The sequence below is a fragment of the Pristis pectinata genome, chromosome 6 (genome assembly GCF_009764475.1).
Source record: "Pristis pectinata isolate sPriPec2 chromosome 6, sPriPec2.1.pri, whole genome shotgun sequence".
NCBI classification, from domain to species: Eukaryota; Metazoa; Chordata; class Chondrichthyes; order Rhinopristiformes; family Pristidae; genus Pristis; species Pristis pectinata.
The window spans coordinates 15,880,360-15,899,606 of record NC_067410.1 but is presented as its reverse complement, the minus strand read 5'-3'; the positions used below and the strand labels follow the sequence as shown (position 1 = coordinate 15,899,606).

The following is a 19,247-nucleotide window of genomic DNA, read 5'->3' as shown; positions in this document are numbered from 1 at the left end:
TGCTTGGTTTTGAACATGAGAATCTGGAATGTGATTAAGATTACATTCTGATAAGGTATAGCAATATTAATGGGCAGATTTAATTGCTGTTGTATGAATGCTATGAAATAATTACATTTTAAGTCAAGGATAGCACAGTGGAGAAAAACTGAATCTGCCTACACTGTGTCACCTTTGTAATGTTTTAATATAAACAAAATACTGTGGATTTTCTTTGTAAATCAACCTTATAAGACAAAAACAGATAAAGGGCTGACCCAAATCAATTTAGAAATATGAACCTCCTTTCAAATATCTCTTAATATGTTCTCAATATCACTACATGAAATGCTTAAACTAACCAAAGGAAATAATTTCTTAATGCTCAGAATATTTATCAAGTTAAAACCAAACTAGCTTTTGGACCTTCACACATGTTGGTGAAGCAATTTCTGTTCCTGATTCAGTTTACATTTTAATTAGATGCAGTTATCTTGAGAATAAATTTAATGTAAGAATGCAAATTTCTATTACTACTAGAACCTAGTTTTGATGGTTCAGTTATAAATGGCTTCTGTCCTAACCATGTAATAAATGAGGGAAAAACCTTACCTTAGTGATGAGCATATTGCTACCCTTTTTTTTGAAACATTAAATTGAAATGTAATTTGGACACTTAAAAAAAACAAGCATTCTATATATATATATATATATATATATATATACACACACACACATACATACATACATTTTCTGGGTTAAAATAATACACTCTGGTGTTTGCATAGAACTGGTTTACACAGGATTTGAACAGCTTATGTCAATAATTAGGCATCTTAAAACTCCTACCACTGTAATCATGGTCTATGACCTTACTTATCTAAAACAAAATTAATCTAAAAATACAAATTGACCTAAGAAATAAATTCCTGAGTGGAGGTACTTTATCACAAATTCACAAAGTTATTAGTTTGGAAATCAATTTTTTTTTCTAATGAGCATCCTCTTCCTCTATGTGTCGCCGTACTGGGTGAAATTTTCCAGTTGGGTCTGGAATGTACCACTTATCCCAAATTTCACTGTAAGGGGAAGTACGACCCCAGGGTTTGAACCGTCCATTCCAGTGCAGCAACTTGGCAGCTTTAATAAAATGTGATGAATATCTAGTACCAGCACTGGAGCCTACAAGAAAAAAAGATGCATTTGTGGAATATTAATCTTCAACTCAAAGAGCTGGTAGTTATACTACAGTTGAAGAAAATTCTGGAGGGAATGCATCTGGAGTACCATCATTCAGACACCTCATAACATTCAAAACCAGCCTTCACATGGACATTTTATTGTTATCCTCTGCCTCCATCAAATGCAAGCCTGTGGTATCAGCCTACTATATCAAATCATAAATATACTGAAATGCTATTGAGCTAACATACTACTATTTCCTATGTGTGAACATTTTTCTCATTTTTTTTCGTAGTTCCTCTAGATCGAGGATGATTTGCTTCCACTCTGGTTTTCTTTAGCAGAACTGCATTCAGGCGTGTTGACTTTGGAATTGTTCATGAAGGTCCTGTCATTCCAGGTCCTGAACTTCATACTATGGAATGGAAGTTCCTTTTAATATAGGTCAGCCATTGCACACCAGATACCACACAGGTTTCATAGAGCAAGGTCTTGATCCAGTGGCTAGGGGGACCAAGACAACTGCAGACCAGGCTCTGCTGCATGCGAATTAATGTTTGCACCTAAAGATAGGTACACACACAGCTGCCACCCAGCATGCATGCAAATTTAATTCTCTAACCGGGTGACAAATATTGAATAACATCTAGCTATGTCCACATAACTAGAAGTGAAGAGTCGTTTTAGAGTGTAATTCAGAGAAAATCTTGTTGCATATCAACAGATCCTGTGCACAATCGTTTCTCAGTTGTGTTACTGTGATGTATCAATCATTAGACTATGGATGATATCACTGCATATCAGAATACTACTAAATATATATTCATATCTCTAGTGGCCCCCACTGTCTTAAACAATATTTTTCCTGAAACGGAAAACTTACCAAGATGCCTGACGTGCCACAGTGGATCAATGGATGAATACTGTTTATAGAACACCAACAGCATGGGTGGTGTTGTAACACTACCAGCCAGAGCACCACCATACAAATTCTCCCTGTCAAAAGAGATGATGCAGCCATTAACTCCTGATTGTAAATATATGCTGATACTTTTTTTCCATTGAATGGGGAAATAAATCTAGTTTACAACAACTAAGCATTAAAAGCTGTATTTTCAAATAAAAATTATTTACTTGAGCATAAATCACAAACTATTAATGATCTTTATTTATATAGTCATCTACTTGCAGCATTAGAAATTCAATTTATGGGGGTATGATTGTTAGGTATTCTGCTACAACTCACCTAACTCACCACGGTCTTTCCATCAAGGAAAAAGTAAAGTATGATGGAATATTTTCCATTCAGCTGGATGGTTACACCAGAACACTCAGTGTTCACCACCCAAGGCAAAGCAGCTCACTTGATCAGAACTCTATCCTCCACCTTAAAATTCCCTCCTCTTGCTGCAGTGCCATTTACAAAACTATTCCAGTAACTCACCAGGTCTTCAACAGCATCTTCAAAACCCATAACCTGCACTACCCAGAAAGAGGGAGAGCAGACTTATGGGAACATCACCACCTCTATGTCTCACATCAGACTGACTTGGACATGTATTGCCATTTCTTCATCTTCACCAGGACTGAATCCCAGAACTCCCCATCTAATAATACAAGGACCTTCATGACATGGACCTTAGCAGTTCAAAAAGTGGGTTCACCATCACCTTCAAGGTCAATTAGAGATAGGCAATAGCCCACATCTCATGTATGGATTTTAAATTCTAACAGTAGAACATTTTTAAGAGTAAATAGAAATACGTCAGAACTGAAAAATAAATTATGAAAATAACTTGTTTATAATTTCTTGATACCCCTACTCTGCAAAATTCCCTGTCCATCTATTACTTGTGCTGCAATGCATGTCTTTCCCTGAAAATAAGGTCAGAAGGTTAATTTAACAGCAACTACAACTAGTATTTCCAAATGAAAATAGATATGTGTACAATTATTATAAAAACTTACACCACATTGATTTCCATCCATTTCTCAAGTTGCTCTGTGATGTTTTGTTGTTTCCATTCTGTGAGATTAGCTACAAAGACACCAGGGTTGAAGGAGCATGTGCCTGCCTTCATACCAAGTTTTCTAATTGTTTCCTTTTTATAATCAAGGAAGCCCAAGTATGTGTTCTAGAAAACATGAGTTAAAATTTCTAATTAGTTATTTTGTTTGAACTATAGTAATTTCAGTTAACAAGGTAGAAAGATCATGATGGCTTGGTAGGTGCCAGCTATTGACAGTTTACTCTATAATGTTGCAGCATCTTGACGGATGTGAAGCGGGGAGATATTCCACAGCACTAACGGCTAGTGACTTGGGGTTCTCTGTAAGGTCCTGATGATTGCCCATATTGCTGAGATCATTAAGTTTAAAATGACAGCTTGCTGACCACACTGGAACATTGTACTTGGGGGTGGGGTGGGAGGTGGGTGGGGGGGGGGGGGGGGGAGGTGGTGGTGAGTGACAACTAGCCATTCGATTGTAAATGGCAGCTGAATTGAAAATAACATTTCCCTCTCTCGAACTGAAAAACAAAAAAACTACAGATGTTGGAAATCCTAATGTAAGCAGAAATTGCTGGAAATATTCAGCAGGTCATGTAACAATTATGGAGAACGAAACAGAACCAACATTTCAGGCCAATAACCTTTCATAAGTACTAATCTGATGAAAAGTTGTAGACTTGAAATGTTAGCTCTGTTGCTCTCCCCATTGATGTTGCCTGATCTGCTACATTTCCAGCATATTCTGCTTTCTTCACCTAGAAAGCAGATGTCCCTGGCACCTCCATGCTGGTAACAGTATTTATGGGCAGGCAGGGTAGTGTAGCTGTTAGCGTAATGCTTTACAGCACCAGCGACCCGGGTTCAATTCCGGCCACTATCTGTAAGAAGTTTGTACGTTCTCCCCGTGTCTGCGTGTGTTTCCTCCGGGCGCTCTGGTTTCTTCCCACATTCCAAAGACGTACAGGTTAGGAAGTTGTGGGCATGCTATGTTGGCGCTGGAAGCATGGTGACACTTGTGGGTTGCCCCCAGAATATTCCACGCAAAAAAGATGCATTTCACAGTGTGTTTCGATGTATATATGACTAATAAAGATATCTTATCTTAGAATTCCTGACAACATAGGAGCCGACATTATGATTTTCCACTCACTAGAGGTGAAATCAATGGATTGACCCACGATATTCCTAGCAAACAGTGAAGACTGAACCTGGGAACTTCTTGGTTTAAGTGGGTTAACCACTTAATAACTTTTGAACTATTCAAGGAATTTCATTTGTATGCTTATTCTGAACCTACTTTAATTTACAAGTTACAAGAATACTTTTGGAATAGCTGGGAGTCAGAAAATGAATGATACGTTTTAAATAAAGCCAACTGTTAAGGTGATGGTGAACTAATCTACTGGATAACTGATATTATCCAAAACAGTTCATTTTAGCTTTTCATATTGAATGCTTTATTTCTCCCGAGGTTGCATTCAAAAGGTGTGAAACAACAAGATTCCTAATATACTTCATTCTCCCTCCATACATCAAAGTATCTTATGACTAATTGGTCAGTTTCTCCCAATAGTAAATTCTACAATGGATGAAAAATACCTGACTTCCAGCACCTCTAACAAGCACCTTGGAAGATATTGAATCACAATCTTCAGAAAATGCAGCAGCGTGACCTGGCTTCAGTTCAGTGTCATAAAGTTCACGGATGTCTCCTAATGCAATCAGTATAAGGGAAAAAAAGTAAGTAAAACTTAAATTTATATATGTTGTATTTACGCTGTAAAGTTTCAAAATGCATAATATAATGAATTTTGGAAAGCTGTGTCATCTATGAAAGCAAGCAGACTCTTTAATTTACAGATAAAACTGGCAAGGAATTTTCAATAAAAGTCGAATGAACTTTTCCTAATTAACAGCATACTTTGTTGAATATTGGAAATACAGTTGCTATAAATTCAGCTGTTAAATAAGTAAACATAACAGATGGAAGTTAAAAGCTTAAACTAGAAATTCAGTGCACATTATTGACCAGTTCACTAAACTATTAAAAATGTACTTCCTCTACACAACCCTTTGCATATCATGTTTTTTTAGATATATTTAGATATTTACATCTGAAGCAATGAAAAAGATTACCTTGCACAATCACATCATCATCCAGATAAATGGCTTTCTCAGTGCCGGAAATCAACATAGGGAGGTAAAACCTTGCAAAAGTCAACTAAAACAATGAAAATTACCAATCAAGTGTTTTAATCTTCCATTAAAATTAATTTAATAAAAATATCTAAGATGATTAAAACATACTATCATGCATTCATTGAAAACGTAATAAAACTATCTTTCATAGTTAACCTAGTCAGAAATTTTTGACATATCCTTGTCTTATTATTTTTATATCTTCTCTATGTATTTATTGTATGTATAATTTATTAATTTGGTTATCAAAGCACTGAGGTGGAAGACATGAACAAATTTTTGAAGGCAACAGTACAATCGAAAAAATTACAAAAAAAAGGATATCTGTAAACTTTAGGATAAAATAAAGGCATTATTTATAACAGCTAGAAAGATATGATAAACTATTATAAATCAATGATCTGGTCTAAGCTGGAGAATCTTCTCTAGTTTTGGCCACCACAATGTGAGAAGGATTTAAAGAGCTTGGGCCATGTACAGGGAAGATTTTTGAGAATGGGTGCAGAGTTGAGAGACTTCAATTCTGTGGAAGGATGAGAAAAGCTGAAGTTGATCTTGGTGCACAGAATATTTAATAATATGTTCAAAATTGTCCAAAATTTTGCTAGATTAAATATGGAAAAACTGTATCCAAGAGGGTCAACAGCAATTAGATGAGATTTAAAGTACTTGGCAAAAGAGTCAAAGATGGAGAAAGTTTTTTTTAAATACAGTAAGTTGTTATGATTCAGACTACTGCCAGGTGATGGTGATACTACATTAGCGACTGAAAAGGATATATATGCGTTATATTTGAAAAGTAAAATCTTATGAAGTGTTGAGCAAGGAAGTCAAACTAATTGAAAATCTATCAAAGTTAAATAAAAGCAGACGATGTTGGTAACACTCAGTAAGTCAGCCAATATCTATGGAAAGAGAAACAGAGTTAATGTTTCGGGTTAAAGACCATTCAGCAGAACCAAGGGCCAGCATCTGCGGTCTATGGATTTTCAATAACTCTTTCAAGGATCCAAGCCTGGTACAATAGGGCAAATGGCCTGTGTTGCGTTTTAACACACACAAAGCAGTACTCACTGGCTTTACTTCAGGTGAATCACTATCACCTTGGACCTTGCCTTTCAAAATACGCTGGTCAAATTCTAGAATTTTACACTTGATGCTCATCAGTTCTCGCTTCTGAAGCCAAGATCTCGAAGAAAATGCAGAGAATAATTACAATTATTCAATTCTGGTATCATAATAAAGGTGGTACAAAAAACATGAAGGAAACTTATTTTTATTTACAATTGTTTGATAATTAAGTTTACCTTAAGTGACTAATTGTGTCATTTGTACTAATTATATAAAAGACCACATTTGATCTGGTGTTACTATATATACTGTTGATAGCTGCTATTACTCCACCGAGTCGCTCTTCTACAGCAGGGATCAGAATTGGAATCTCTTCACCAGTCCTCTCTTCTGTAATTCTCAGAATGTCATCTGGTTGTACTCTACCATATTTTAGTTCTACAATATTAAACACAAAAATTAGGAGGAAGAAATTCACTGCATGCAAAGGTAATGCTTTAAAAGTCCTTAATATTAGTTGATACAGAGCAAAAATGGATTCTATTCTCAGTGACTGGATTGCAATTCCTACTTCAACTGAACTTTAAAAGAAGAATTAATTCAAATGGTCCTTTAAAAAACAATGGCGATCCAACATAAAACACAGCCCATGCACAAGCCCATGCACAACTAATTATAAAATGACTGTCAAAGTTTTAATATTCTGTTTATTTGAGGTTAAATAATTTGTCTATGAATTGTTGTCAAATAAAACAGACAGATTTATGAATTTTAAATTTGGTCATTTAAACCATTAACGATATTCTTGTAATAATCAAGTAAATTCAAACATATTTTCTCTTTGCAGTGCTAGCTGGACAACCAGTGCAAATATTGATTCAAGAAAAATATGAATAAAAAGCTCATTTTAATGTTGCACTTAAGTAGCCTAATATTTATTAATCATAAATGGCACATCTATTGGAGGGAAGATTTCAATGCAACAGATACAACCTCTAAAAACTTGAATTCCAATAATCTATTACCGTCTTATTAGTGCTGACACATACAATATGCCATGCTGAGTTGGAATGTAGCGTATCAGTAAATGTTATTACTTACCTGAGTTTCCCTTGTTCAGAAGATCATGCACGTTAAATAGATTATGGCGTACAACTATCAAAAACACTACTGCAACAAGCAGGATCATCAGGATATGAACTGTAAAAGAAAAAAAAGAATATATCTAAAGTTCACTCAATTCATCTTTCTCCTCTCACCAATGTTCCCTTTGATTCTTGTGCAGAGGTAGGGTTCAATAACATCTCTCCAATACCCTACTCATGATGCCTTCCTCTGGCTGAGATTAGACATTAAATACCAACTGGCTTTTAAACCATGATGTAATCATAGCCAATCTTGATTACACTCTCTCTGGTATTTCTATATGTGAACACTGCAGCAAAGGTGACAGGGGAATGAATAACACTAGCCAACTTATCAAATAATATTCCACCAATGCCAAGTCACAATGAACCAAATTCATGATCAATGCTATTATAAACTTCCTTTTCATGTATTTCTGATGAAAGGTCTTTGACTTGAAGTATTAATTCTCTTTCTCTCTCCATAGATTTCAAATTTTTCTATGGGATGAATCATGCTGGCTGGATTCATGAAGACCTGCTGCAAATCCAGGACTTATTGTTATGGACACCACGTGGAATCCATTGGCAGGGTCCAGTTTTGCTGGGATACTTATCAGTACATTGGGGAATCTGCCTGTCTGACCCCACGCCAATCAGACCTGGCACAGAATCGGACACCCTGTTCATTTCAGTACGGATTCTTGGCCTAATCAACATGGAAGTCAGGTGTTTAGTTTTAATTATTTTATTTCTGTTTAATGTTTTACAGGTACAACTCTACTTTTTTAGATTTTTTAAAATCTTTTTTAATTTGTTGCTTGCAATAGTTTCTAAAGGTTCTTTCAGAGATATTAAAATATAAAAAAAGCCTCAGACTTTGACAGGAGAACTAGCTCCACCTGGAGGCTTGCTGCCTGACATCCTACTGCAGAGGGTTCAAGACTCCACACTGAGCTCAGGCAAGTGCAGGTGGGCAGAGCCGAGTTCAGCACGATCCAGTCCTGTGTGTTCTGGTGCAAATACACCATATATACATTTCTCTACACACATACCTCTAATACACGATTTGATATTTATTCAGTAGGCACAAGGGAGAGGTTAATTCATCGATTTATATTCTTTTATATATTTATAATATCAACTCTTGCATACCTTTTCTGAATGACATTTTGATATTCTGTTATGCTTGCAGTCCTGAACCTTCACATCTGGAGAATGAGCAAACAAATTCTTATTATTTTCTTGAGTAAGTATGAGCACCCAGTCCACACTTTCATTTGAAAATAATATTGCATAACATGGCTACTGAAGGAATTGCATTTTCATTCAGAAAATATTATTGATAAACTTGTTGCAAAAACACAAATGCTACTCTTGTGAAGTGGAGGGGATTCTTAAGAATTTCTGATGGCAGAATCAGAATCAGGTTTATTATCACTGATATATGTCGTAAAATTTGTTGTTTTGCGGCAGCAGTACAGTGCAAGACATAAAGACATAAAAGTTACTATAAGTTACATAAATAAATAAACAGTGCAAAAGAGGAATAATGAGGTAGTGTTCATGGAATGTTAAGAAATTTGATAGCAGAGGGGAATATAGCAGTTTTAATTTACTACTAATGAATGAGGGTACACCATACAAGATAATGAGAAAGAAAAACAGAATTCAATCATTCTGAAGGGCCTGGAATAGAGTGGACGTGGAGAGGTTGTTTCCAGTAGTGGGAGAGTCTAGGACCAGAGGGCACAGCCTCAGAATAAAAGGACGTCCCTTTAGAACAGATATAAGCAGGAATTTCTTTAGCCAGAGGGTGGTGAATCTGTGGAATTCATTGCCACAGATGCTGTGGAGGCCAAGTCATTGGGCATATTTAAAGTGGAGATTGATAGGTTCTTAATTGGTAAGGGGGTTAAAGGTTACGGGGAGAAGGCAGGAGAATGGGGTTGAGAGGGAAAAGCAAGTCAGCCATGATTGAATGGCAGAGCAGACTTGATGGGCCAAATGGCCTAATTCTGCTCCTATGTCTTATGGTCTCATTCAGACCCTCTCACCGAATCAGCCATTAAATAAGATCATTGTTAATCTTTTACATTATATCTCTTGATTCTCTAAATATCCAAAGTATCAATTTCTGTGTTGAATAAACTCAGTGCCTGAGCCTCCACTGCCCTTTTGAATAGAGAATTCCAAAGATTCAAATGCTCTAGATGAAGAAATCTCTTCTCGTCCCTTATTTTGAGACTGTGCCCCAGGTTCTACATAATCCAGCCAGAGAAAACATCAAAACTATTTCTCCTCATCAAGCCTTTTAAGAATTTTGAATGTTTCAATGACACCAGCTCTCAATCTCCTGAGCTCTAGAAAAGCATAGACCTGCTCTGTTTAATCATTCCTCATAGGAAAAACCTGGCGAACATTTATTGTGGTCCCTCTATTTACGCACTATCAGCTAACAGTAAGAGTTTCGATGGATACTTAAACAGGAAGAAGGTGACTAAGGTAGATGTGGGACCTCTAGAGAATGAGGCTGGTGAATTAATAACAGGAAAGAAAGAAATGGCAGATATATCAAATCAATCTTTTGCATCAGTCTTCACTGTGGAGGACACTGCAAATACCTCTAAGATAACAGATGTCCTAATTTCAAGTAACAGAGAGGAATTTGTAAAAATCCCAATCATAAGGGATAAAGTATTAGAGAAGCTCATTGGTTTTAAAGGCAGGCAAATCACTGCAACTGGATGGTCTGCACCTATCCGTTTTAAAGGAAGTGGCTACAAAGAGAGTGGAACCATTGGTTGAAATTTTTCAAAATTCCGGAAGGGTACCAGAAGATTGGAAAACAACCAATGTGATTCCCTTGTTCAGAAAGGGAGGAAGACAGACGGCGGGGAAACTAAAGGCCAGTTAGATTAATATCTACTGTTGGCAAGATGCTAGAGTCAGCAATCAAAGAAGAAATAACTAATCATTTAGGAAAAAATGAATATAGTCAAACTTAGTCAACGTGGTTTTATGAAAGGTAAATCATGTTTGACAGATCTGCTCCAATCTTTGAGGATGTGAGGAAGAGTTGATAGAGGGCTACCTGTAGATGTGGTGTATTTAGAATTCCAAAGGGCATTTGACAAGGTGCCACACAAGAGGCTTATGCATAAATTAAGAGCCCAAGGTATTAAAGGAAGTGTGTTTGCATGGATTGAAAACTGGCTGTCAATAGAAAACAACGTTTTGGAATAAATGGGTCCTTTTCAGACTGGAGAGATACAACTAGTGGAGCACCCCAGGGATTGGCTCTTGGCCCTCAATTCTTTACTAGTTACATTAAATACCTGGAAGAGGGAATGAAATGTAAGATTTCCAAGTTTGCTAATGGTAAGAAAAAAGATGGAAGGGCATGTTGTGATAAGAACATTGTGATTCTGCAATGAGCTAGAGACAGATTGACTGACAAATGGAGTTCTATATGGGGAAGTGAGAAGTCATGCACTTTGATAAGAGGAATCAAAAGGCAGATAATTATCTAAGTGGACAGAGGATGCAAATGAGTGAAGTTCAGAGGGATCTAGGTGTTCTAGCGCATGGATCACAAAAATCTAGCAAGCAGATCCAACAAGTAGTTAAGAAGGCAAACAGTATGCTGATCTTTATTATTGCAAAGGGGCTACAGTTTAAGAATGGGGAGGTTTGGTTACAGTTGTACAGGTTGTTGGTGTGGCCACACCTGGAATATTGTGCAGTTTTGATTCCCTTACCCAAAAAAATGATATAGTAGCATTAGAGGCAGTCCAAAGGAAACTCATGAAGCTATTCCCTGGGATGCAAAAGTTGTCCTATCAAGGCAGATTAGACAATTTGGATCTATTTTCCTTGGAGTTTGGAAGAATGAAGGTTGACCTTATTCAAACCTATAACATCCTGAGAGGGCTTGACAAGCTAGATGTTGAAATGTTTTCATTAGTGGGAGAGTCATGAATAAGGGAACATAGCTGCAAAATAAGGGGTTGGTCATTTAAAACTGAGGTGTGGGGAAATTTCTTCTCTCAGATGGTAGCAAATGTCTGGAATTCTCTGCCCCTGAGAATGGTGGTCAGATTATTAGATATATTTAAGGTGGAGATAGAGAAATATGAGAACTGAGTGTTTACGGGGAACTGACAGAGAAGAGCGGTTAAGGCCAGCATATTGAATGGCGGGACAGGCTTAAGGGTCTGAGTGACCTTCTCCTGCTCCTATTTTGGGTTCTTTGGGTGGGTACATATCATGTTGTCAATTTATTCCCAGTAACATTTTAAGAGAATACACAAACTTTTCCACAGAGTAAATCAGTCATCTTTTTTCAAACTTAACACTGCCAACATGATAATTCTCATCTTATTTGTTGCACCACACCAAAGAACGCTACGTTTATTTGGCTGGTTGATTTAGGTGACACTTTGGTGATAAGAACTGCAAACCGTAATGACTACAGTTGTAATGACACTTTCCAAGTTAAACAACTGCAACTTATTTCCACATTCTTGCTGAAAGCACAATACTACCATGGAAACTGCATTGACTTGGCATCTGTCATACTTTCTTCACAAAGGTAATACTTAAATTATTTTAGAAGAGAAAAATCTTTTATAAGATGATAGTGCCTTGGGCAGGAAGGCACACAGAAACAGAGTGGGTGCTGCAAGGGAGAGAGGCTGCACACGTTTAACACAGGGAAACATCCAGTAGATGAAAATCAACGCTGGCAGCCATCGTGCAGAAGATAACCAGCCCAGAAGCCAACACAAAAGCAGCAGTGAACATTTTAAACAAAAAGAAATACTTTACCTATATCACGAAGTGTTGAATTAACAGCAGCCAACTGCCAACTCAACATAAGACGGGACAGGCAGTCCTTCACTATGCTAGGCGTCCAACTCACTGCCTGAATCGTTCGTGATCGTCTAATAAACACAGTAAATGGCAATAACGTGCCACTGTAGATTTATCCCAGGCCAAATCTTTCTGATGATCATATTTTATTGTTTAAAAAAAACAAGCAATGTGCCGGCGGCGGTTGGACAGGCTGGTCGGTTGCTAAGGTGAGGAGGTCTTGGGGAGAGGAGGGTGATTGCGTATCCTTAAGGCGGCGGCGAAGCTTCTGCTACAGGCTGCGAGTGGGAACCCGGGAGGAGCAGCGGGGCCGCCGGTGGCAACAGCGTTAGACATGCTTTCCTACTTGAAGTCGCTGCCCACTCACATGGTAGGGGTGGGGAGGGGGAAGGAGGAGTACTCGAGGCCCGGGCTGTGGCCTTGCGCCCGGGCCACGGGTGGGCCTTGGGGGACGGAGACGCGGGTGTGTGTAACTCACTCCAGAGCACCGAGTGCGGCCGCTCTCAGCCGATCCTGGAGCCTCAGACTCTGGAGAGGCAATTTTTCTCTTTAAAGATGTGTCTGGCAAGCGGTGGCGGAGCATCCGGGCCAGAACTACTAGACTGTACAACAGGTTCCCCCCCCCCCCCCCCCCCCCCAGGCTGTCAGGCTCCTGAATACCCTGGAGGCAGTTTCAGACAGATGCCGCGTCAAAAGCCCTGGTTTGCACAACGGCGCATAAGAACTTTGGCTGCTGCTGAACGTTTATACATTTAGTGCAACGCACTGAGTTCTGTATTTTCTTCGTCCAGCTCGGTTTTGCACTAAATTTGTATTTTGTATATACCGTTTCTTGCACTATTTGTACTTACACAATTTTTTTTTGTCTGTGTTTATCGTAAGTCTTCTGTTGTGAGAGTCTGGGGGGAAACGACATTTCGTTCCTCCATGTGTTTTTATAGCATATGGGTGAATGACAATAAAGTAGCTTGAACTTCTCAGCAACGCTGGACTGGGAAGGGGGAGTAAATAGGCTAGGAGGTGCTGTACACCTGCTGTGGATGTGCCAACTGTGCTGTAAACCCTGTGTTTAAATGCAGGTTGACTGCTTTCTCATAGTTTTAAATTGTCATTTAATTTAAATTGGAACATGCAAATCAAAGACTGAGGTGGGCACTCTTTATGACCGCTAAGGATGATGAAGTGTATTTCCTGTCCCGGGAACGTACAAGGATTAGAACAATGTTATCAGGGAGTGCAGGATTTCTTCATGCAGGCAGAGTGGTGGTGGGGGAGCTCATCTGAACTGAGCTGAATGGAGCACTGCTGTTCTGTCATGAGGGTTTGAAAATGGACCGTGGTCTTATCTGTCAAATACAATGGGAAAAAATCGATGGGGAAAACACCAACAGGTTCAGGCATGGTGCATTAGTCTATACTGTAAAACCCTGCTTTCAGCCTCACAATCTTGTGTGAGGTAAGCAGTACTCTCCCTAATTGAGAACTATTTCTCCCAAAAGCAATCCGGTCAGCTCTTGGGATACTGCAGATTGGATCTCACTAAAAGATTTTCCATTTCCAATGACCATGGACAGTTAGGATTTTTAAAATAATGTTTGGGTTTACAGCAAAAACAAACAAGTTTAGAAAAGTGGGAAGAGTAGGTAATTCAGCTCTTGATCTGTAATTGCAAATGGAAACAGACACACACACTAGAGATAATGGTGAGAATCTATCTTTCACGATGTTGTTTGAGAATAAATGCTGACCAGCATGCAGTCGCTGTTCAAAAATGTAAACCTTTAACCATGATGTAGGCAGTAAACTATATTAAAAGTTCAGAAACCTAATTTTAATTTGGAATGACCTTATTCATAGATTTTTTTCTCCCATAAAACTGTTTACTGCCAAAAGAGCAAGAACAGAAGAATTGTAAATGCACATATTTGGTCATCGGCAAAACAACAAATTTCATGACCTACGAGTCATTGATAATAAACCTGATTCTGAATAGACAATACACTCTCCATACACCATATGAATACAGATTTGTTGTAAGATGGTACATTTTAGGTTTGTAAAAGTACTTTTGCTAATGTAGACTAATAAACCAATAGAGTTAAGGCCACCAATTTGATCAGCACACAAAAAAGGTGTGATCAAAATATATGGGATCTTAATTTGCATTAGCTTCTCAATTTTTTTTGTAGATCAAAACGTGAGAGAGGATGTTTTGTTCAACAGTATAGTATAAGCAATTTTGGTTTTGTATTTGTAAATACATTGTTCAGATCTTAACCTAATAAGAATAATCTTAACTGTTAGTACAATTATTTCACAGCTGTTTAATTTTAATGATTTCATCTTAATGTTTAATAGATAAGTAAATCTATGTATTTTAAAACTTAGGATTGTAGATGGTTTTTATTCTCCTAAGTCATGGAGTTGGCCAGAAATGAAATATGCAATGTATTTGAAAATTTTAAATAATATTGATTAACATGGCTTATTCATTTGCTGAACCTATATAACTTTTATTTGCAGGACTATAAGGGACAACAGTTAGCAGAACAAACTTTTCAACGAGTAATAATTGCATCTGCTGTAAGTATATCTACAAATTGTTAAAGATGATCTTGATTTGAGTTGAAATTACAGTATTTATTTTCTTTAATAGATTATTGGCTTCATTTATGGTTACATAATTGAGCAGTTCGGATGGACTGTTTACATAGTTCTGGCTGGTTTTGCCATTTCGTGCTTGGTAAGTTAAATAACTTTCTCGTTATAATTAATATGCTAGTTGCAAATTGACCTTTTTTAAAAAAAACATTTATCATTCTGGTAAGATTTGGTTGGCTGAAGAAAGTGCAAAACAACATCATTTGATCTCTTAAATTAGCATTTTTGTGTTTGCCAGGTATGTTTAAAATGCTTTTAGAAACAAAAGTTTATCTAATTCTCACGTGAATGAGAAGATGAAGCTTAGATTACAGAATGTTATATTCACAGTTAATAAAATCACACTAGAAAATCAAAATTCAGGACTTAAAGGTACTTGGTGATTATTGACAAAAGCAATATGTAAATTTGATACAGATCAGTAGTGTTGCACTTGATTCTTGTTCTAAACAGAATTAGTTCAATTCATTTGGTTGAGAGGAGCGAGTTAATCCACTGTTGTGTGGCACTGAATTGCACTGAAGCTTCAGGAAAGCAGGGAAGAAAACTAAATAATGTTACTTAAAGTTATAACACACAAAGTTTTGATCAATCAGTTCAATTTGGTCTTGTGTTATACCCCTCACTTTTACAGTATTTATATAAAAGCATCATCTTATTCTCCAACTGAAGGGTTTTCCTTTTTGTTTTGTTAGTTTATACCTTTTTCTCTTCCCTACATTTCTTACCTTGTTTTGGATAACCAGTCTGGTCATAGAGTCATGGCTGTATAGAACAGAAACAGGCCCTTCCACCCAACTTGTCCATACCAACCAAGGTATCTTCCTGAGCTAGTCCCATTGCCTCTGTTTGGCCCATATCCCTCTAAACCTTACCTACTCATGAACCTGTCTAAATGTCTTTTAAATGTTGTAATTGTACCTGCCTCTACTACTTCCTCTGGCAGTTTGTTCCATTATACCCACCACTCTCTGTGTGGAAAAACTTGTCCTCTGGTCCCCTTTAAATCTTCCCTCTCCCACATTAAACCTATACCTTCTATTTTAAATTCTCCTACCCTGGGAAAAAGATTGACCATCCAACTTGCCTATGCCCTTCATGATTTATAACCCACCCTTCATGATTTATAACCCACCCTTCAGCCTCATTTGCTCCAGGGAAAACGGTCCCAGTCTATCCAGTCTCAAATCCTCCAGTCCTGGCAGCATCTTTGATATCTTTTCTTTACCTTCTCTAGCTTAAATCACATCCTTCTTATGGTATGGTGACCAGAAATGCACACAATATTCTGGGTGCAATCTCACCAATGTCCTATAGAACTGTAACATGACATCCCAACCCTTGTACAGAATGCCCTGTTTGATGAAGGCAAGCATGCCATTGCTGTGCCTCGTCAACCTGTGATGCCACTTTCAGGGAACTATGTACTTGTATCCTTAGGTCTTTCTGTTCCACAAAAATTGCCCTGTCATTTACTGTGCAAGTCCTGCCCTGGTTTAACTACCCAAAATGCATCTCTTCACACTTGTCTAAGTTGAATTCCATTTGCCACTCCTTTGGCCACTTTCCCAAATAATCTATATCCTGTTGTACCCTTAGACAACCTTCTTCACTGTTCACCATACCACCAATATTGTTGTCATCTGCAAAATTACTAATGATGCTACTATGTTCTCATCCAAGTCCTTGATATACATGACAAACAACAGGGCACCCAGCACCTGTGGCACACCACTGGCCACAGGCCTCCAATCTGAAAAGCAATCCTCCACTACCACCTTCTGACTCCTTCCACCAAGCCAATTTTGTATCCATTTGGCTAGCTTATTCTGGATCCTTTTTTTACCTCTGGACCAGTCTAATGTGCAGGATCTTGTTAAAAGCTTACCAAGTTCCATGTAGACTATGTCTACCGCCCTGCCCTCATTGATCTTCTTGTTTACCTCTTCAAAAAAAAAAAACTCACTTAAATTTGTGAGATACAATTTCCCATGCACAAAGCTATGCTGACTATCCATAACTGGTTGTTGCCTTTCCAAATGCAGATAGATCTTGCCTCTCAGAATCTCCTCTGGTAACTTACCACTGATGTTGGGCTCATCGGCTTGTAGTTCCCTGGCTTGTTTTTACAGCTCTTTTTAATTAAAGGTACATTAGCCATCCTCCAGTCTCCCGGCACCTCATCTGTGGCTAAGGGTGATCCTTGGGAGACAATTGAAGGTTTGAGAGGTGACAACAAGGCAGAGCTAGGTGTGGATGCCCACGTGAAAACTAGTGCTGTTTCTTTGGATCGTGTTAAATGGTAGCATATAGAACTGAGAAGGGAAGCCATTGCAAGTGATTCTGATTATGAGCGGATGGATAATAATCCTCTGGTATGCATCCACATTAAATAAATATAATTTGTAGGACTTTTACAAATTTATTCCTGCCTCCGTTTCTTTTACACACACAAGAACATCTCAGCAACAACTTGCATTTATGCATCAACTTTCAATGGGCTTCACAGAAGCATGTTTGACCATGCAATGTTCATAATTAGATCTAGCTACATCTTGTCTTCATATATACATGAGCATAGCCTTTAGAGAGGAATTTACAGATATTTTGCTTCCTGTAAATTGGCTAACTAAAATCTCTATTTTGGTTTTAATTTCTAAATTTCCTCTTCTGCTTTCCTGCATTATTAGAGAATCCAAAGTAATAACAACAAATATAATCATCCCCTTTTATTTTTGTCTTCTAATCACATTGGCTGTGAATCATTTTTGTACTATCTCCAATCTGTTTCCCATCTTCAAATAGCTACTCTAATTTTTGTCTGTTTTTGTGCCACCTAAAATATTCTAACCTGGTATATTTTCTGTTGTCACCCACTTTACGACAAATTTCTGTTAAAGCCTCCATCTTGAGACTTATTGTTTTTAAACTTCTCTGGTTTATTCTTCTATATTATATGTTTTATCAGTTCTAGGGGAAAAAATGTACTAAACCATAACTTTTGGGATTTTTTTTTGTCCTACCTAACCACATCCTCTATCTCCCTTTTGATTTTCCTTCCCCTCTTTTAATATTTCTGAGTTTTTGCTTAAGTTTCTGTTGTATTAAAACTTTACCTGTTTGTGTTGTTTTTAGTCTTCCTCCTCCTCCTTGCCTAATTGGCTGTTTATATTCCGCTCGATAATGCACTAGTTTCTGTTCAGTAGTCTTAAGATGCTGAGGCAAGTGCTTTGCATAAATCTTAAAGCTATCAATTTTCTTGAACTAATCATGTGGAATGAGGAACCAACATAAATGTTATATAATTCAAAAATGAATTGATGTCAAAAGATTTATCTTGAAGACATTCATCCAGGATTGGACACTTGGAAAAGTTTTCACTGTGTGTGTGTGTCTGTCACTGGTACACTGGTAAGAAGAGTTTTAAATTGTTTCAGAAGTTCAGCTAATCAGCTGCTGATTTTTGCTAACAGTTCAGTACAACAATTGGCTTTGTCATTGGTTAACTCTGAATTTTACATTTTTCAGCTAACTCTCCCTCCATGGCCTATGTATCGTAACCACCCATTGAACTGGCAGCCAGCAGTAGAGCCTGAGGAGAAAAAGGCAACTGAGTGTGTCAAGAAACCTAAAAAGCATAAATAATACTTTATTCAGAGCACATCCTTGTTTTTACTTTATGGCTTAATAAAGTTTGCTGAATCAGAATGTACTGTGTTTAATAGTTTGGTTCATATGGTGATAGTAATAAGGAACCTCTGCTCTAAATAAACTATGACAATTTCATGACTAATTTAACCAAAAATGCATTATATTTAACATCTCGTTAATTAGTAATGCAACTCTTCCCTTGGCCACTGCAGATATTTTATTTCTGCTGAAACATGACAGTTTGGGGAGAAAATTGAATTTGAAATCCACTGTCACATGTCAAACAGCTGTGGAAGCAGATTCAATGATTATATACAAGGCAGAAACTGATGGACATTTGAATTAAGAAGTATGGGGAAAGAGCAAGTCTTAATTGATGACAAAGCAGGCTCAATTGGCCTACTCCTGCCTGTTTCTTATGTTGAAGCTGCATGAGAACAAGATCAATCTTGGGCATGGTGCTCTCCAGTTTGCCTACCAGATAGTGAGCTCT

General features: G+C 37.6%; 2 protein-coding genes across 2 annotated transcripts; one reads left to right on the top strand and one right to left on the bottom strand.

Annotated features, from left to right (window-relative positions):
- Nucleotides 1–88: 88 nt before the first annotated feature.
- Nucleotides 89–13,040, bottom strand: glt8d1 (glycosyltransferase 8 domain containing 1). Its single transcript, XM_052018285.1, has 11 exons — nt 12,921–13,040; nt 12,398–12,513; nt 8,723–8,778; nt 7,545–7,643; nt 6,680–6,881; nt 6,447–6,561; nt 5,310–5,394; nt 4,773–4,885; nt 3,130–3,296; nt 2,045–2,157; nt 89–1,161 (listed from the first exon to the last, which is right to left on the bottom strand). Exons 3-11 carry the CDS (start codon nt 8,736–8,738, stop codon nt 971–973), a joined length of 1,101 nt encoding a protein of 366 aa, XP_051874245.1. The 5' UTR covers nt 8,739–8,778; nt 12,398–12,513; nt 12,921–13,040; the 3' UTR covers nt 89–970.
- spcs1 (signal peptidase complex subunit 1) lies at nt 12,657–18,811 on the top strand. The gene is made up of 4 exons (XM_052018286.1): nt 12,657–12,812; nt 14,966–15,025; nt 15,099–15,185; nt 18,632–18,811. Exons 1-4 carry the CDS (start codon nt 12,777–12,779, stop codon nt 18,746–18,748), a joined length of 300 nt encoding a protein of 99 aa, XP_051874246.1. The 5' UTR covers nt 12,657–12,776; the 3' UTR covers nt 18,749–18,811.
- The last annotated feature ends 436 nt before the right edge of the window (nt 18,812–19,247 follow it).

Excerpts from the sequence above, each read along its gene's own strand:
- glt8d1 (XM_052018285.1), bottom strand. Across the intron at positions 6,882-7,544 it reads TCTGAACAAGGGAAACTCAG|AACTAAAATATGGTAGAGTA; the intron begins GTAAGTAATAAC and ends TTAATATTGTAG. Across the intron at positions 5,395-6,446 it reads ATTCACCTGAAGTAAAGCCA|TTGACTTTTGCAAGGTTTTA; the intron begins GTGAGTACTGCT and ends TCATTGTTTTAG.
- spcs1 (XM_052018286.1), top strand. The coding sequence starts at position 12,777 with ATGCTTTCCTACTTGAAGTCGCTGCCCACTCACATG. Across the intron at positions 15,026-15,098 it reads GAGTAATAATTGCATCTGCT|ATTATTGGCTTCATTTATGG; the intron begins GTAAGTATATCT and ends TTTCTTTAATAG. Across the intron at positions 15,186-18,631 it reads GTTTTGCCATTTCGTGCTTG|CTAACTCTCCCTCCATGGCC; the intron begins GTAAGTTAAATA and ends TACATTTTTCAG.